The sequence below is a fragment of the Gobius niger genome (assembly GCF_951799975.1).
Source record: "Gobius niger genome assembly, chromosome: 3".
Classification (NCBI taxonomy): Eukaryota; Metazoa; Chordata; class Actinopteri; order Gobiiformes; family Gobiidae; genus Gobius; species Gobius niger.
This window is the reverse complement of record NC_136854.1, coordinates 23,393,478-23,409,272: the sequence shown is the minus strand read 5'-3', so window position 1 is coordinate 23,409,272 and position 15,795 is coordinate 23,393,478. Positions and strand designations below refer to the sequence as shown.

The following is a 15,795-nucleotide window of genomic DNA, read 5'->3' as shown; positions in this document are numbered from 1 at the left end:
GCAAAAACCTTTGCCCAGGGTTTCCTGCAGCACTTTCCTGTTTGGGAGTCTAACCAACCCTAACTAACTTCTTTAAAAATAAATAAATAAATTACCCCCCTCCCATAGACACCACCACTACCAAATTTCCTGGGGGAAACCCTGATTGTGATACGATGTTTTATCCCAGCCCTACTGGCTTACCTACAGAACCAACACCCCACCCAGCCCCTGGTTGGTTTTGGAAAGCAAAATGTTGTGGTGCACACACGTGTACCTTGACCTGTACGCATCTCCTGTTTATGCTAGAACTTTTGTCCTCGCACTGCAGAGTCTGATGTGGAAAGTGTGGACAGTACACGAGCCACAGGACACGTCTACAGGACTTGCCACAGAACATGGACCTGATACACCAGGCCTGAGTGTATTCCTTGTGCCTATTTGTATAACTGTGATAGAGGGATGTTTTGTTGAAAGCACAAGTTCAAGACACATTTCAAAATTTTGTTGAAATAATAAACATGATAAAAATGTATTGGAAATTCTCTGTAATTTTTTTCAGCAAAATCTTGAGTGAAACTGTGTCTAACTTGTGCTTTAACAATAGGGGGAGCTATTGCTTTCTTTATGGAAGTGTCTGCTTTGACAATTGTTGCACCATTCTTTCTTTACAGTTGCATCTTTTGGTGGAAAATCCAGCAGAGGGACCCACCTCCGCATCTCTCTCTCCTCCACTCTCTCTGCTTGTCTCTGTGTAGGAGGGGAGTGCGGTTGGAGTTGGGGGCGCGCTGCCAGAGGTGTGTTTAGACTCCGCTCCTCTGTATCTCTGGGCAGCCGCACACCGCCATGCAGCCTGTCTGAGTGCCATGTCAAACAGCTGTGTTGGCATAGGCTTCCAGCTCATTTGAAGGGACCGTAGCATCTTGCGTTGAGGCGGGCAGAAGAGAAAAAAAGAAGTTGCAGAGAGAGAGAGAAAGAGGGGGGTTTACACTGAAGGACCCCCCTCGCTTCACTTAACAGAACAAAAACGGAAGGCTTTGGAGTATTCAATTTTTTCTTTCGTTTTATATTTTTCTTATTCCTCATCGCAGTGCTGGGAGGTGCTTCGTCTTTTCATATAGTCTCTCTCTCCGTCATTTGCCTCCTCATCTATTTTTCCATTTATTTGGTTTACAATTTCATTTATTTATGAGTGACGTTCAGACGAAAGAGGAGTTTGGTGTTCATTTGATCTGTTTGTTCTCCACCTTAATTTCCTTTTCAACACACCTGTCAGTCCCTTCTATGGTTTAACCGCTGCCATTTCAATTAACTACCCTCTTTCTGTCTTTAATCTTATTTGTTGTATGAACTTGGATGCATTTTCTACAAAACAACACCTAAAATCTCCTCATGAATGACTTTTTTCCCCTTTTCCTTCTCTTTCGGCCCTTCCTCACCCATTTTTTCTTTGCGTCATACTCTTGGGGAATCTTTAATGTTATTCTAGGTAGGTTAACTATTGTGTCTGTCTATCTGTCTGTCTGTGTGTATTTGTGTGTGCTTTACGTATACATAAAATACACATTAACACATGCGTGCGCACACTAAAAATTTTCTTTGGTCACCAAATTGGTCTGGTCGTGCACCGTCTCCATATGCTCCCCTTACATTTTTTGTCATTGTCTTAGTGTCCATTTTTAAATGTTCCAAAATCTGTGTTCTCGTAAACCAAGAGGGCTTTGGTTATGAAATAAGGCTTTAATGACATAAGGCTTGGACCTGTTTAGTCTGATTTATTCCTGCTTTGAATTAAGTTAATGATGGGAGAACTTTGTGGCTAAATTTAGTATTTATTCAATGTATGTGCAAATATATGTTCGATTTGTTAGCAGTTCCATTGTCTCCATACCCAGTTATATTATAACAGTAATGGATCTTAATCTTGCTTGATTTTTCTTTATGATTACCTCAGAAACCTAGCTATCTTCTTTTATTAAGCTCCCCCTCACCCTTCCTCATTCTCATTCTCTATCAGGCAAGAGAGACCGCCTGGAATTAGTTGGTTGTTGAACAGTGGATTAAGTGGGTAATGACTTGCTGTGGATTGAAGACAGTGTGCAGGTGTTGGATTAGAGACTGACAGATAGACAGACTTTGTTTATCTTGCCCCTCTTCTATACCCTTTTTTGTTTTGTGACATCGTTTTGCACCCTCAACCCATTGCTGAACCCGTTTGGAAGCACTTGCGCCTCTTGTCAACGAGTTTTTCCATTGGTCAAACTGGATTGTCACCTGGATTTGAGCTACGTGCGTCTGTGATATGAACACAAGTGCTCATTTGCGCACTAGCCTCAGTAGTGTGTGTTTTCTTGGCTTATGGACTGTCACAGCGGCTATTGCCCCTTTGCTTATTGTTCTGTGTGGGATGTCATCATGAAGGAAAATGAAGGACCACTTTTGCTCTGTCTATGCCTTTGTGTCTCCTCTCTTCTCTGTAAAACATCTTCACTACAGTCTATACATTATGTGTTACAGAAAAGAGTTAATTAGGTGAGTAGTGAATATACGTAGCTCCCACTTGTTTTCGACTGCGTGTATGCGCATGCATGGAAAGTAAGTCTGTGCGTCAGCATGTGTTTCTGCATGATACTGATCCCAATTTCAATTCGGCATGAACGTCTGTCAGCAGAGTCCTTGTGAAAAATATTATGATATCTGCTGCTGTGTTTGTGCTCACAGTTTTTCACCCTACTGTGACTAATTGGTGGTTTATCACGCCAAGCCTTTGCTTTTTATCCATTTACTTTATAGTTATTATATCACTATCCAAATCGTAAATCAGTCAGTAGTTGTACTTTCCCGCAGAATTCTCAATGAGTACTACTTGATCACCTCACCACTTCACAAAACACTTGACTCACTCAATTAGTCCGGTGCCGTGTTGAGGTGCATGCATTTGAAACATTATTTTAGCCCCTACCTCTCTTCCTCCTCCTGCATTTTAGTTTTTAAACTGATGCCATGATGTTTCCCTCCGCCCACACTTTCTTTGTCTTGCTTCCTGCTTGATGAACCCGGATTATCGCAGCTCACAGTATTTTGCACATATTCAATGCTCAATCAATGATCCACTTTATGCAACACATGACATACAGTAATGGCTCCAAAATCAATAGATATTAAACAATTTGTCACATTCAAACTACTGTGCTAAATATGAAGCGGATCAAATGCCTGAGAAAATCGTTTTATCGTTTAAAAAATGTGTTAATTAATTACAGTACATTAATACAGTTTCAGACATTGCTCAGCGAATTAGAGTTAGAGAGCAACTCAACCCAAAAGTTCCATGTTGATTTTGTGCGTCTCTAAACCCAAACAGTCTGAATGATTTAGGACATCTTTTAAAGTGTGGCGTGTCAAGTGCAGTGTAAGTCGTAATGTAATGGGTTAAACGAGCTGCTCAGCTCTTGGGTTTGGCCTAATGAACGATTTATGTAAGATGGCAAACATGCCAGAGATTTGAGTCAAACGAATGGTTACGTTTAATAACTGTTCCTGGGCATTTATTTATCATTTAACACATTTCTACATTTTAATCAAGTGTATGTTACTTATGCACATTTCATGGTGGATAAGAAAAACATAACATGAAACTCTCCTAAAGAAGCAATACATATTATTTACTGGCTCTTGAAATGCTTTGACCGCACAAACAGAGCATGTTGACTTCTTTGGTTTGACTGTTAACCATTGAGACGATTGACTTGTGTCCTCAATAGCATTGAGCCTTAATAAACTGGATCTCCCTTCACAAGCGTGCGCTGCCGTCTAACTGTCCTTCTCTCCTCTGGTGCAGGCTGAGAGGCGGCCCAGCAAACTGATGGTTGTAGCCAAGGCAAAGAGCAGGAGAAAGCCAAAGAAAGAAGAGCGCAAGAGAAGAAGAGGAATATACACACTGTTCATCTCCTCATCTCCAAGGCAACCGTGTTCACACACTCACAGACTTCTGGGAGGAGACCTCAGTGAGCTCTCGGCACCAGCGTTGGAGGAAGAGAAGGAGAGAAATCTGATGGAAAGAGGCGGATTAAACGACAGCCTCTCAACATTATACATCTTTCACATTTAAGTTCCGTGTGTGCACAGACACTGAGGTCTTGACTTCCTAAGATTTGATTCTCCCAGCTCAGAGACACCATAAAGTTGATTGTGACTGTGTTAGGTTAGGAGTCCATTGCCCCTAGCTCTGACATCAAGCATCAGGTTTCATCATCTCCACTGCCTCATCCGCTTCGACTGTGACACAGACCACCTCCAGTCTGTGCTTGACTTCCTCTGTCCACCATCCCTACATCCGAGGCTATGAGAGGAGGAGCTGAAGCCCAGATCACTCCATCATGCCAGTTCTGAAGAGCAGAAAGGACACCTGGGCTGGCAATGTTCAAGGTAGGACACTCATCTTAACCACATCCTTCACATCAAAAACATACCTGGAGTTGTGTCGGAAATGTTGCATTAATCTTGCAACTTTTAAGACACTGAGTAATAAATAAAAGACATTTATATCAGCAGTTAACTTTTAAAACTGACAATTACCTTTCAATGCCTCTGAGTATATACTTGTACCATGTTTGTGTGACCTCCCAGTCACACAGGAGCTCTCCATTGAAGAAAAGGTTTTCAAGTAGTGAAATTGAAAACAGTTCCCTCTTGTATTGAATCTTCCTCAGTTCAGCAGAACCCACATCAACATGGACAAAAGTAAGAGACAGAGTAAGCAAGAGTGGACTCAATGCCCACCCCAGGCAGAACAAGTAACGAGATGAGAGCAGATTTCTAAGGTCAACAAGGCTTCAATCACAAAACAACCGGTACAGATGACTACTTGAAAACCCACTTGTAGCAGTAAGAGATCGTGCGATGTGTTAGAAATAACTCGGCCATTTCTTAGATCTGCAGATGTTTTGTGTTTTGCATGAGATAATAATGTTATTGTGCAAAATGGCGATGACACATCTGGTGCTTCTTGAGGTAATGGCCCCGAGGACGCGCATCATAATCTGTTGTAGTCAAGTTAAGGAATCACTGGGCATTATATTTCATGAAAAATGCAAAGCACTGAGCTGCTCATTGGGCTGCACAAGGCTCTGACAGCAATACTTACTCATCACATTGTATTCTTGTATTTACAAAATTGGCTCTGGAGAAATAAGATACAAATGTGGATTATGTTACTTAAGCTGAAGGCCGACTTTTATGTTTACCGACCTACTGGAGATGGGAGTTTAATGATAGTATAGTAAGTATCACTAAAGGTGATTCACATTTTAATAGAATCGAGATCCAAACTTTGGTCATTTTAGCATGGTGCTTTTTAATCGTCAAATCTGCCAGCCAATCATGTGGCAGTAGCAGCACCTGATTTGGAGTTTGGAGGAGTGCAGTAGAAATGCTCTTGTGTTGTTTTGTACTGTAGTGTTTTATAAGGTCACTCTAGTCTATGTGCATAAACCATACTACCGTATTTTCCAGACTTTAAGTTGCTCCGGAGTATAAGTCACACCAGCCTTGGCAACTACCTGGGCATTTTACAAGCCTCTCCCGGCAGCACGTTGTTCAAGCTCTCATTTGCAAACTCATTCTTCTAGCTGTAGCTCTAGCTTTTAGCCTGCGATAAGCTTTTTCTGTTTTCTTCATTGCAGTAAGAGTAACCTCCGCTTTTCACCAGTCCCTCACAAGTTTCTCGCTCACTCCAAACTTTCTGTCTGCTGCTCGATTAGCGTTTTTTTTTTTTAAATCTTCAGTGGTACAGGAGTAGCAGATATTGGTACACAAGCCTACAGCGCCCTCTAGCGGCTGTCAGTGTGAAACATGTCAAATTATACATTTTGATATATAAGTCGCACCTAGTATAAGTCGCATCCCCAGCCAAACTATGATAAAACTGTAACTTATAGTCCGGAAAATAGGTACTACAAGCTTAAGTTACTTGTTTGTAATACAGAAAAGGGGTACATCTTTTCCTTAAGGTAAAGTGTAGCAAAACTCAAAATCAATGGCGACAGAGCTGTGGATAAACATGTTGAATATACATAATGACAAAGTTGGATACATGTTTTCTTGCTATGCAGCGTTTTCGTCTTAAATCATCAAACATCTGAAATGTTTCAGGTCGCGTTAAAGGGGCGTGTTCACAAAGTGTACTTAAAATAGAGTCGGATTACTTTTCAAGACATTGATTGTCGTCTAAGTGAGTTTTTGATCGACACGCTGTACAGACTCGCAGCTTTCAGTGTGTGCTTAAACTGGAATTGTGCAAAAGCCTGTGTTCTGTCACACTGCCTGACTCCTGCCAGTGAAGCCGCTCCAAGTCTTGTCTCCTGGTGGCACAGCGGATCAGAGTCTTGGCTGAATGTGGTCCCGTGCGCCTGCTGAGACCAGTTGCTCTGAAATCTAACAGAGCTGTCCCACATTTATGTCAACTGACCTGCAGTTATTGCTTTATGGATACGACGCTTTGTGACTTCAAGCTTTGAGCTAGACTTGAATATCTTGCATCAGTGCTGTGCAAAACTGTATCGAAAACACCCCCATCCGCCTTCGGGAACATTTGGTGAATTTTCATCCAGAACTACGTAGTCATTTGAGTCCTTGTGGAATACTTTATCTTATTTCTTTATTAGTCATCACTGTGATTTCTGTCTCGCTGTCCCACTCTCTGACTTTGTCTGTGTCTGTCTCTCACACACTCAAATGATCAAGTTTTGCCACATTCAATTCTGAGACTCCTTAATTCCACCATAACCGGTCAGGTGAATCGAAACCTCACGCACGTTTACTTGTGATGCAGACATAGTTAATTATCTTGTCTGTGTTGATACCTTCTTATTACTTTGGTATCTTGAAATGTGTTTTCTCCCTTCCTCTATATCCAGCCATGTGTGACTGTGAAGGAATACGCTAAGAATAGAGAACAGGGGCCCGGTGCCGTGATACTGCCTCTACCCACGTTCCCCGGCTTCTCGGTGTGTGCAGTTCTATTACTGAATTCTGCACCCTGTGCTCAACCGGGTTTTTTATAATCTGTTTGTCAGGGCCTCGCGAAAAGAACACAATGCTGTTCTTTTACACTTTCTTTTTTATAGATCATTGCTATAATGGAGATTATTTGTTCATTAGTGTTTCATCGGAGAGACTTCAAAACAAACTCATTCTCAAAATAAACAACGGGAATCTATAAAATACTCACGTAATGTTCCTCTATGTCTGTGTCTCTTTTGAACACATTATCGCACATTCCTGTGACAGGAACAGAGTGAACTCAATAACTCTTAATTAGAAAGTGACCAATTGAGACTATGTTGGAAGGGGAATTAAAGACTAGTGTTTACTATATTCAAAGCAACTTCAAATAACGTGCTTTAATGGCCACATAGCCCCACAATAATCCACTTACCACTTTTCAGTGGCACTACGTTAAGTGTGTTCATTAATGTGAAAAAAATCCACATTCCAGTTGGTATCTGTAAAATTAATATGTGGAACAACCAAAAGGGTTATGTCACAGCACTCAGGCAGTTTGCCTTGCTCAGCACCATAGGTTCAAGCCCCAGACAGCTGCTGAATACCTCTCTCTGAGCTTCACCTCTTCCTGCTATAATGTCCTGTCTAATAAAAGCAAAATGAAACCTGCTGACTGAACGAAACTTGAAACACTTGCTTGCTATGGTCCATGTGTAAAACACTTTGTTTTGTTGACTCCTATGACACATAGGACAGTCACTCAGCCACAGGTGTTGATGGAGCTGCGTGGCAGCAGGACTGCTGTGAGGATGCAGGTAATTATAGGAAACAAGGCAGGAGACTAGATGAATAGTTGGTTTCTCATTACAACTGGTCCCAAGAGTCGTAGACGCCTTGAGCAAGCTATTAAAAACCTCCAGAGAGCTGTGCATTAGCAGGTAACGTTCAAATGGTGTCACCGGTTTAAGTGGTGGATAACCAAATGACCTTTGACAGTGGTTGAAACGCCGAGTTATCGCATTCAGGGCTTTGGGAGTTGAACATAACAAACACAGTTTTGTGCACAAGCAAACCTAGGGCAAAAATGGATTGTTTTCTGAAAGGAAAAAGGCTCACGTGTTAGCTGCAGTTGGTTTACATTTAAGAGAATTATGACAGCTCCTTTAGACTCCAGCTGAGACAGGTGGCTCTGTGTGCATTCAGATCGTCCAAAGTCGAGGTACGCGTCACCCGCCTCTAAATTAAGTCCACAGCAGCAGATGTAGCCCCTGAGGAATAAATGGCTCCAATGAGGTAATGAAGACCTGAGAGGATTGATGGATCGTGCTGCTATCCCACAATCACCTCATCCCAATGGGTCTTCTCTATTGTGTTGTCTGACCCTCACACAGAGCTTATATCTGTTTGCGCTTTGCAGTGTCCATTACCTTTGATGAACTGACCATGTAATGTTAAAGAGGAACCTCCCTGAGGAGGCAGGAATGTGTAGTGCATGTCATTATAGTGTACAATTAGCTATGGGAGGATACTTGACTGGTCTGTCTGGATCAAATACCAAAGAGTCATCTGTTCAGAATCCTGAAGAGAGAGGGGACGGGATTTTCATGCATTAAGTATAATTTTGTCTCATATGTTTCCATCCTCCGAGCATGTAGTTAAAAAATGGTAACAGTAGTGCAGATTGGCAAAGCCGGCCACATGTTATGCCTTCATTAAGGGTGACTCTTGTTGCTCTATTTTGCTTCAGTAATTTATGAATATAGCGTAATGAGTCTGCTCGCCAATGTTCTTTACGTTCAATACTAGAAACATAGTTATTATTCAAGGTTTGTGGAATTTATAATGAAATAAACAACACCTACAATCACCTTGTTAATATACAGTGGAACTCAGAGGTAGTACGTTCTGCAGGTAAATCACTCCAACACTTTCCGTTTTGAAGAAGAATTGACTAATTGCCGTGAACGTAAATAGAATGAGTCGGCTCGTACCTCTCCTGCAGCGGCGTCATTGTAGCTGCGTGACTTCTGATTAGCAGCAACAATGTCGCACGGCGCTGACTGACAGATCTGAATAAATGAAATTCAGCAAAAGAAACAGTTCAGCTGATACTTCTTTGACAATCTGTAGTAATTAGTGCTGTGACATTTAATGAAATGGGAGTCAAAATGTGCCGAAGTTGACAGCACTGAACACTAAGTGGATGTTTGGGTGGTTGAAATTGTTGTTTTGCATACAGCTGTGACCTACATTGTAAAGTGAAATGCCAGATGTTTATTGTCTTGTTGCAAATAATGGCCTCTGAGTGCTCTCCAGGTGCCTTCGAGCGCTTTGAACTGCTGTTGCACGATTTCGCTCTCCTAAATGGCTGTCTCCAGAGATAATCACCTTGTTTTCCTTCTTTGTTTATTCGTAGTCAAAGCTGTAGCGCGTGTCAGTCAACCAAGTCACTTTTTCAAGACTCCAACAATCAAATGTGCAAAAAGCCGTCCCTGTCTTGTCCTATTGTGTTCATGGGAAGTGAGGGCGGATATAGTAGTTTTTAACTGACCCGAGTATGTTAGTCATTAAAACTATTGCCAAAAAGACTGTTGTTAAATGGTTTTGATTCTCAGTCTTTTATGATCACTGTATTTTGATATTGTGTACTGTGTATTCACTAAGACCATGACCTCAAAATACAGTGAAATAAACTTGATGTAACAAAGGTGATGATGGAAAGTGAATGTTGAGACACAAACGAGAACGACACTGAGGAGACACCGAGGATTGGGACTGGGAGGCATTCATAGGACAGAGACTTATCTTCATTACTGGTGACATTCATATTTTTGCATCACTTAGTTGAAAGGGTTGAATACCATAACCAGCTGAGAACCAAACTTCATTACAAAATATAAAATTAAGGCAGTTGCCAGTAGGGCTGGGCGATATATCGATATTTAAGATATATCGATATATTTTTAAATGAGATATGGAATTAGACCATATCGCATATATAAGGATATTTCAAATTCAGATAAGCTATTAAGTTACAATAAAGAAGCAGGTAATCTCAAGATGATTGATTTTGTTCTCTTTATATATAAATGCTGCTCTCAGAAAAAGATTGACCAGTTTTATTTTATAGGCTATTTTAACCAAGCTATTTTTTTAAATTAAATGTCACCTTACACAGCTTTGTTATACAGTTTCTATGTTACATTTTATAGTGCACGTTCAATAAAACTACTCATATCACAGCTCTCACTTTGTGGAAAAAATGTCGGGATATATATATTGTATATCGATATTCAACCTAAATATTTCGGGATATGACTTTTGGTCCATATTGTCCAGCCCTAGTTGCCAAAAAAAAAAAAACATAACTAAATCTGAACATTTCACAATACACGATTATACAGTATAAACCCACATGCACCTTAACTGTACCTAAGACACTCGCATTCATTCATGCTCTAAAACACCAAACATTCTACTTCATATTTGTCATAATTGAGATGCTCGGGTTACACTAAAGAGTTGGATATGCATCAAACTTGAACATGATAAAATAGGAATAAAGAGAACAGGTACTTCCTGAGCCCATTGTGAATACCTGCCTCTCAACTTACCACAAATGTGCACACGCCACATTCCATGGGATACAGTAGATGTCGATAATAATGGCCACTTGTCTCTTAAACGCTGCGGCAGATTGGGATTGGGGCTCCTTACATGTAGTGTGTCTGAAAGATGACCATTAAAGCCGACACATATATTCATTAAAGTACAAATTGACAGGCTACAATTTACTCAAGCAGCAGAGTTGATCGATTATGTGGGTCCTTATTGGCAGATGGGAAGTCCGTAAGTGGAGGCGTGTGCACGTGCACCATTGTGAGGCGCGCGGCGCTGTGTTCTGTCGGCCACTTGTGCCATTTGAATTCTGTGATCAATGCTCTTCGTAAATGTTACTTGTGAAGTGACTGATGGCCTGCTCATGTTGGCCTGAGCTGGAACCAGCAAACCCAAAGCCTGGGGGCAAAATAAGACTCATGCAATATTTCATTCAACCTGCATAAGGTCGTAATAATAAATAACTAAAAATACATATGTGATCTTTGGCATTCAGTAGTGAAAGGAAGACAGAAATCGGCTTAATTTCAAGGTGTTTCCAATTCTACAAGTGCTTTAAAGGCACTTGACAAAAAACACTTCGTTATCATCATTGCACTATATTCAAAATCACAAATAATTCAGCTCCACCGCCGCTGAAGAACTTTGTCAAAAATACGAGAGCCACTCGGTCCACTGCAAATAAAAACTGTGTAATCCCAAAAAGATCCTCAGCCTTTGCGCAATGTGCCTTCTCATTTCGCTCCATTAAACAGTGGAATGAGCTTCCAGACAGTCTGAAATTGTCAGTAGATCTTAATAGTTTTACTCGAAACGTGAAAAACTACATTTTAGATCATCAATCGTGTCAGCATTGATGAATGTATTGTAAATTGTAGGGAGTGTCGAGTTTTTTGTATATACTTTTAGAAAAACATTTAATGTATTTTATATAGTGATTTTATTGTAGATTATAATTGTACTGTTTTTGTGTACTTGGAAAATAGCTACTTAGCTAAATCTCGTACAAATCATCTCTTCTTTTGTAAAGACTAATGGTTTTGTACATTGTCCCTGTTTCAATAAACAATAAACTAACTACACTCGTCCTGATTGAATAATGCAACGTCAAACTCCCAGATGTGGAGAAAGAGCCAGTGCCACTGGACTTTGAACTACTTTAAACCGGTGAATTCATCACATGGTATTCATGTAAAAAAGTGAACTCTGAGCCCGCACACCTGAGTGTGCAACAGGTGCTTTAGAGACGAGTGTACTTAACTTGAGATATAAAGAAAACCTCCTGTACACATCGAGCACGGTGGTGGAGCTCAGTGGGGCCGAAACAATAAACGTTGAAAAGTGACAGCAAGCGGAAAGCTTTTCTTTATTTCTCTTTGAATTTCCATCAGAAATAACCTAAAAGGAAAATCTGCAAATGTTGAATTTGAACATTAGGCCTATATTTGTAACTAGATAACACTTGAACCTGTTATTATGAAAACAATCAACATGCCTTTAAGCAGGGGTAGTCGACCTTATTTTAAACATTTTAAGCTGTTTACATATGGTTGGCCTTTGAAGGCAAATTAAATCCATTAATTTTACCCACTGTGTACATAAACACATGGCACATGCCGCTTTGAGGATCAGATCATGGGCCGTAGTGCCGTTGTCAAGGACTCAGCTGCGTTCTATGCTTCCAAACAGTGCTTGACCTATGATGCTTACATTCTCATCATTTGCACGGCTGCCTCTCTGCTCAGGCGACACTGCATTCACGGGAGCGTAGTAGGCTGGTCACATCGACAGTAAATTGCTGGATACAAGCAATGCTCACATGTGGGTGTTTAGTGGAGCAGTTTGCCGCCACTTATCCATGCTTCTCCCGCAGCGCATATGCTATTGTAATTGGTGTGTAAGTGCAAGGAGGAACATTAGGGAACAACAATATCGTGCAGATGGACAATATGTCCTGTGTAATAAATAGCCACTACTTGATTTTTTTGCTTTGTTTTATATAATTTGACCCAGCATAATTAACAAATTGCAAAAGTTACTTAGGTACTAGAATGTCTTCTGCAAACTGTTAAATATTATTAATGTTTAATAATATTGGTCTTTAGACATTAGACCTCTACAAATGCACTCGGTAATGCATGGGATTCTTGTATTCGTTTCCCGGTTAATATTACGCTCTTTGAAATATTAATACTCCTGGCTGGATGTGCGACTAGAACTGAATCTTGATTTAAAATTAAATCCAATCCCAGTTGCATCACCAAACTCCTTGATTTGTTTAAAGGCACGATAATGTGCTCTTTTTAAATTTTCTGTCAGGTGTAAAATACTTCCTGCATAAAAGTGAAGTTGTTCGATTAGGGCTGAGCGCCGCATGCACGTTGAGTACCGCATAAAGTGATGCAAGTATCTCTGTCCATCAAGGTGGAGACATATTTGAATAGTTACCATGGAAACGGAGCACTGCCGTTAAACCGTAACACATCCGAACTGGCTTTTCTGTGCCGTCTAGTCCAACATCTTGTCTAATGCTTGCTTTATTACAACTACTATCTTTTTAGCTGGTTTTGCTTTACATCTTGATGGTTGTCTTTGCAGTTTTCTCATGTCTTAACCCCCCCCCCCCACCCCCCACTTGTTCCTCGTCCCGTGATAATCATCTTTCTTCAGCTGTTAGCGCCTCACACAACTCCCCCCCCCCCCACCCGTTGGGTTTCTTTTTGCCGTTCCTTCCTCCACCTCCATCTCTTTTGTGTACGTCTCTATTTATTCGCTGCCTCTCCGTGCCGCTGCTTCCTCCCACTCGCTTCCTCCTTCTCCTTGTCTATCTCTGGCTTTTCCATGCAGCTCTGGTTGTCCTTATAGAGACTCCGGCGTATTCGCAATTAGAACATATGCGACTGAGCCTGACACAAACCGAGGCTGATTAGACTTTTTTTCCTTTTTTTTATACACCAGAAAACGGTTTCAAAATACAGATGCTGGTCTTTCAGATGTTGAACTTATCTCTTTTGTTTTGTTTTGCCATTGTACAGGGCACAGTTACTTAATTCATAAATTATTAAAAGGTGTTTTGACCTGACCTTCTCAATGAGCTCATTTTCAAATGCTTGGAATCTATTACCTCTTTTTGTGTGTGCAAACAGTGAAAGTTGAAGCTGGGGTATTTCCAGTTATTAGCTACACAAGCCTGCTACTTTCTGTTTTATATACACAGCACACAGGTCTGCTTTATTGTATATTAAAGGACTAAACATTTGATTTCACTCCTAGAACAAATAGAGAAATGGGCAGAATAATGACTACATGAGCCCCAGCAACTTTTCCTCCTGCTTATTGTTTCATAACTGCCTGATTAAAAGAGAAATCCCGGCTCTTACTGTGCATGATGTTGATGTTCCTGAACAGCCCCTTTAATTCACGATATTAGCATGAACATTCTCTCATTAAGACTTGCCTTTATCAGCTTCTAAATACGCCTTAAGTTATAGTTCGTTGCACTTGTTGGAGCACGAGCTTCAAAGAACGCTCCAAATTAACATGGCAGTATTGCTGTTTTATCTGCCTCTGGTTTATAGGTTAAAGTAATGTTGCTGCTCAGACCAAATGTACACTACTCGAGTCAATGTGAATAGATTAATAGAAGAAAAGCGGGACTGTCAGTATTTTTTTTCAGTTTAATGAAGCTGGAAGTTCGTTTCAGTATGGCATATGTTTCAAACTAAGATCAAGCTCCTGTTTTCAATGTAAAAGGAGGAGTTTGTGGGATTTAAACCGTTAGCTGCAGCCCCTACTCTTCTATATCAATTGTGACTGAAATAATTGTTCTATTATGCCATTATGTTTTGGGTTCACGTGTACAGCTTTGGCAAACCGCAGGCCTGAACACTGCCATAAAAAAAAAGCACTCACTTAGACTTTGTGGCTAATAAATGTGCTATATTTATATGCAGACAGGGTGCAATAATATGCTCTTTATTTATTTATATTCACAAATTGATTTCCAACCCTGCTTTTACTACCTGAAAATCAGGTACTCCAGATTTAAGTAGGAACAACGGATATGTTGTTATTGTTATTGATGAACACAATTAATTCTGCAGCTCATTTCTAGATTTGAGCTGCGGATACGAGCCAGCCCTTCCCAAAGTCCAGCTCGTTGCGGCCCCCCTTGCCGATCCAAAGATTCCATGGGGCCCCCCGGCATTATGAACAATTGACAAATAATAGTGATTACTGGATAAATACTTTCCTATAATTAGACTAATAGACATAAACCTCATTTCAAACTCATTCCGTTTTAGATCTATTATGTGTGGTCAACAATTGCCACTGGTAGCACTGCTTTATGAGGGGCCGACATTGTCTGCCATTGCAGCAGTACTGCCATATCTGAGCGGCAAAAAAAAGCCAGTTTTCCATTACTGGCTTGTTTCATGTGTAAAGCGCTTTACACACGTTCTAAACAACTGTAAAGCCTGGTTTCAAATTTTTTGGAACTTTCTACAGCTAGATATCGCCCCGTGATAATGGTGGGTTAGTTACAATTAAAGGAACTAGGCTGGTTTTTGTAAGGTACATTTTATACATGTCGTATGCTAATGAGGGCCGGACTTTGATTGACAGGCCGTTAGCATGAGCGCTAATGGCGCGGCTACGACCGAACGTCATGCGAGGGCCGAGTTTACAGTGAAGATCCCGCCCTTATGCCCTTTTTAGGAACATGCTACGTCAGAGCAGGGTAGGAGGAGTCTTTCTTTCGAATGTGGTCATTATGGTAAATGGGGAGGAGTGAGCAGGCGACATCTATTATTTATTATGTCTATGGTGGTCCACCTCTGAGGCCCCCCGGGGTCCCCGGACCCCACTTTGGGAATGGCTGGACTAGACTATTTAGATACCGGGCAGATATTTGGGGATTTTACAATAGCAGCTATCGCCCGATCTAGCGGCAATGAAAGCCGAAATCTCCGGGAACTAAAGTGATAGACACTTCCTCCTAAAACGTCTGTATGTCCTTTTGAAGCACAGAACCTGGAGAATCGCTGAGTTAATTTTAACCTCCGCACAATGCTGCAAAAGTATGCTAACGTTAATGGCAACTCAAAGCGGACAGAAACTATGACTGGATCATCAAAAGTAATAAAATAAAATTGGCCACTGCTGAAATGGCCATGTATTTATGTATTTACA

General features: G+C 40.9%; 1 protein-coding gene across 7 annotated transcripts in view; it reads left to right on the top strand.

The window, feature by feature from the left end:
* The first annotated feature begins 758 nt into the window (after nt 1-758).
* Nucleotides 759-15,795, top strand: part of grin2bb (glutamate receptor, ionotropic, N-methyl D-aspartate 2B-b) — a 75,568-nt gene continuing 60,531 nt past the window's right edge. For 2 of the 7 annotated variants that reach the window (XM_079553932.1, XM_079553931.1), the window contains exons 1-2: nt 1,495-2,511; nt 3,821-4,407. In XM_079553932.1, coding sequence (XP_079410058.1) covers nt 4,399-4,407 — 9 coding nt within the window. In that variant the 5' untranslated portion in view covers nt 1,495-2,511; nt 3,821-4,398. Of the gene's footprint in view, nt 1,080-1,131; nt 1,469-1,492; nt 2,512-3,820; nt 4,408-15,795 lie in introns of those variants that run through there. The other 5 variants (XM_079553930.1, XM_079553929.1, XM_079553928.1 and 2 more) reach the window with 5 other exon arrangements.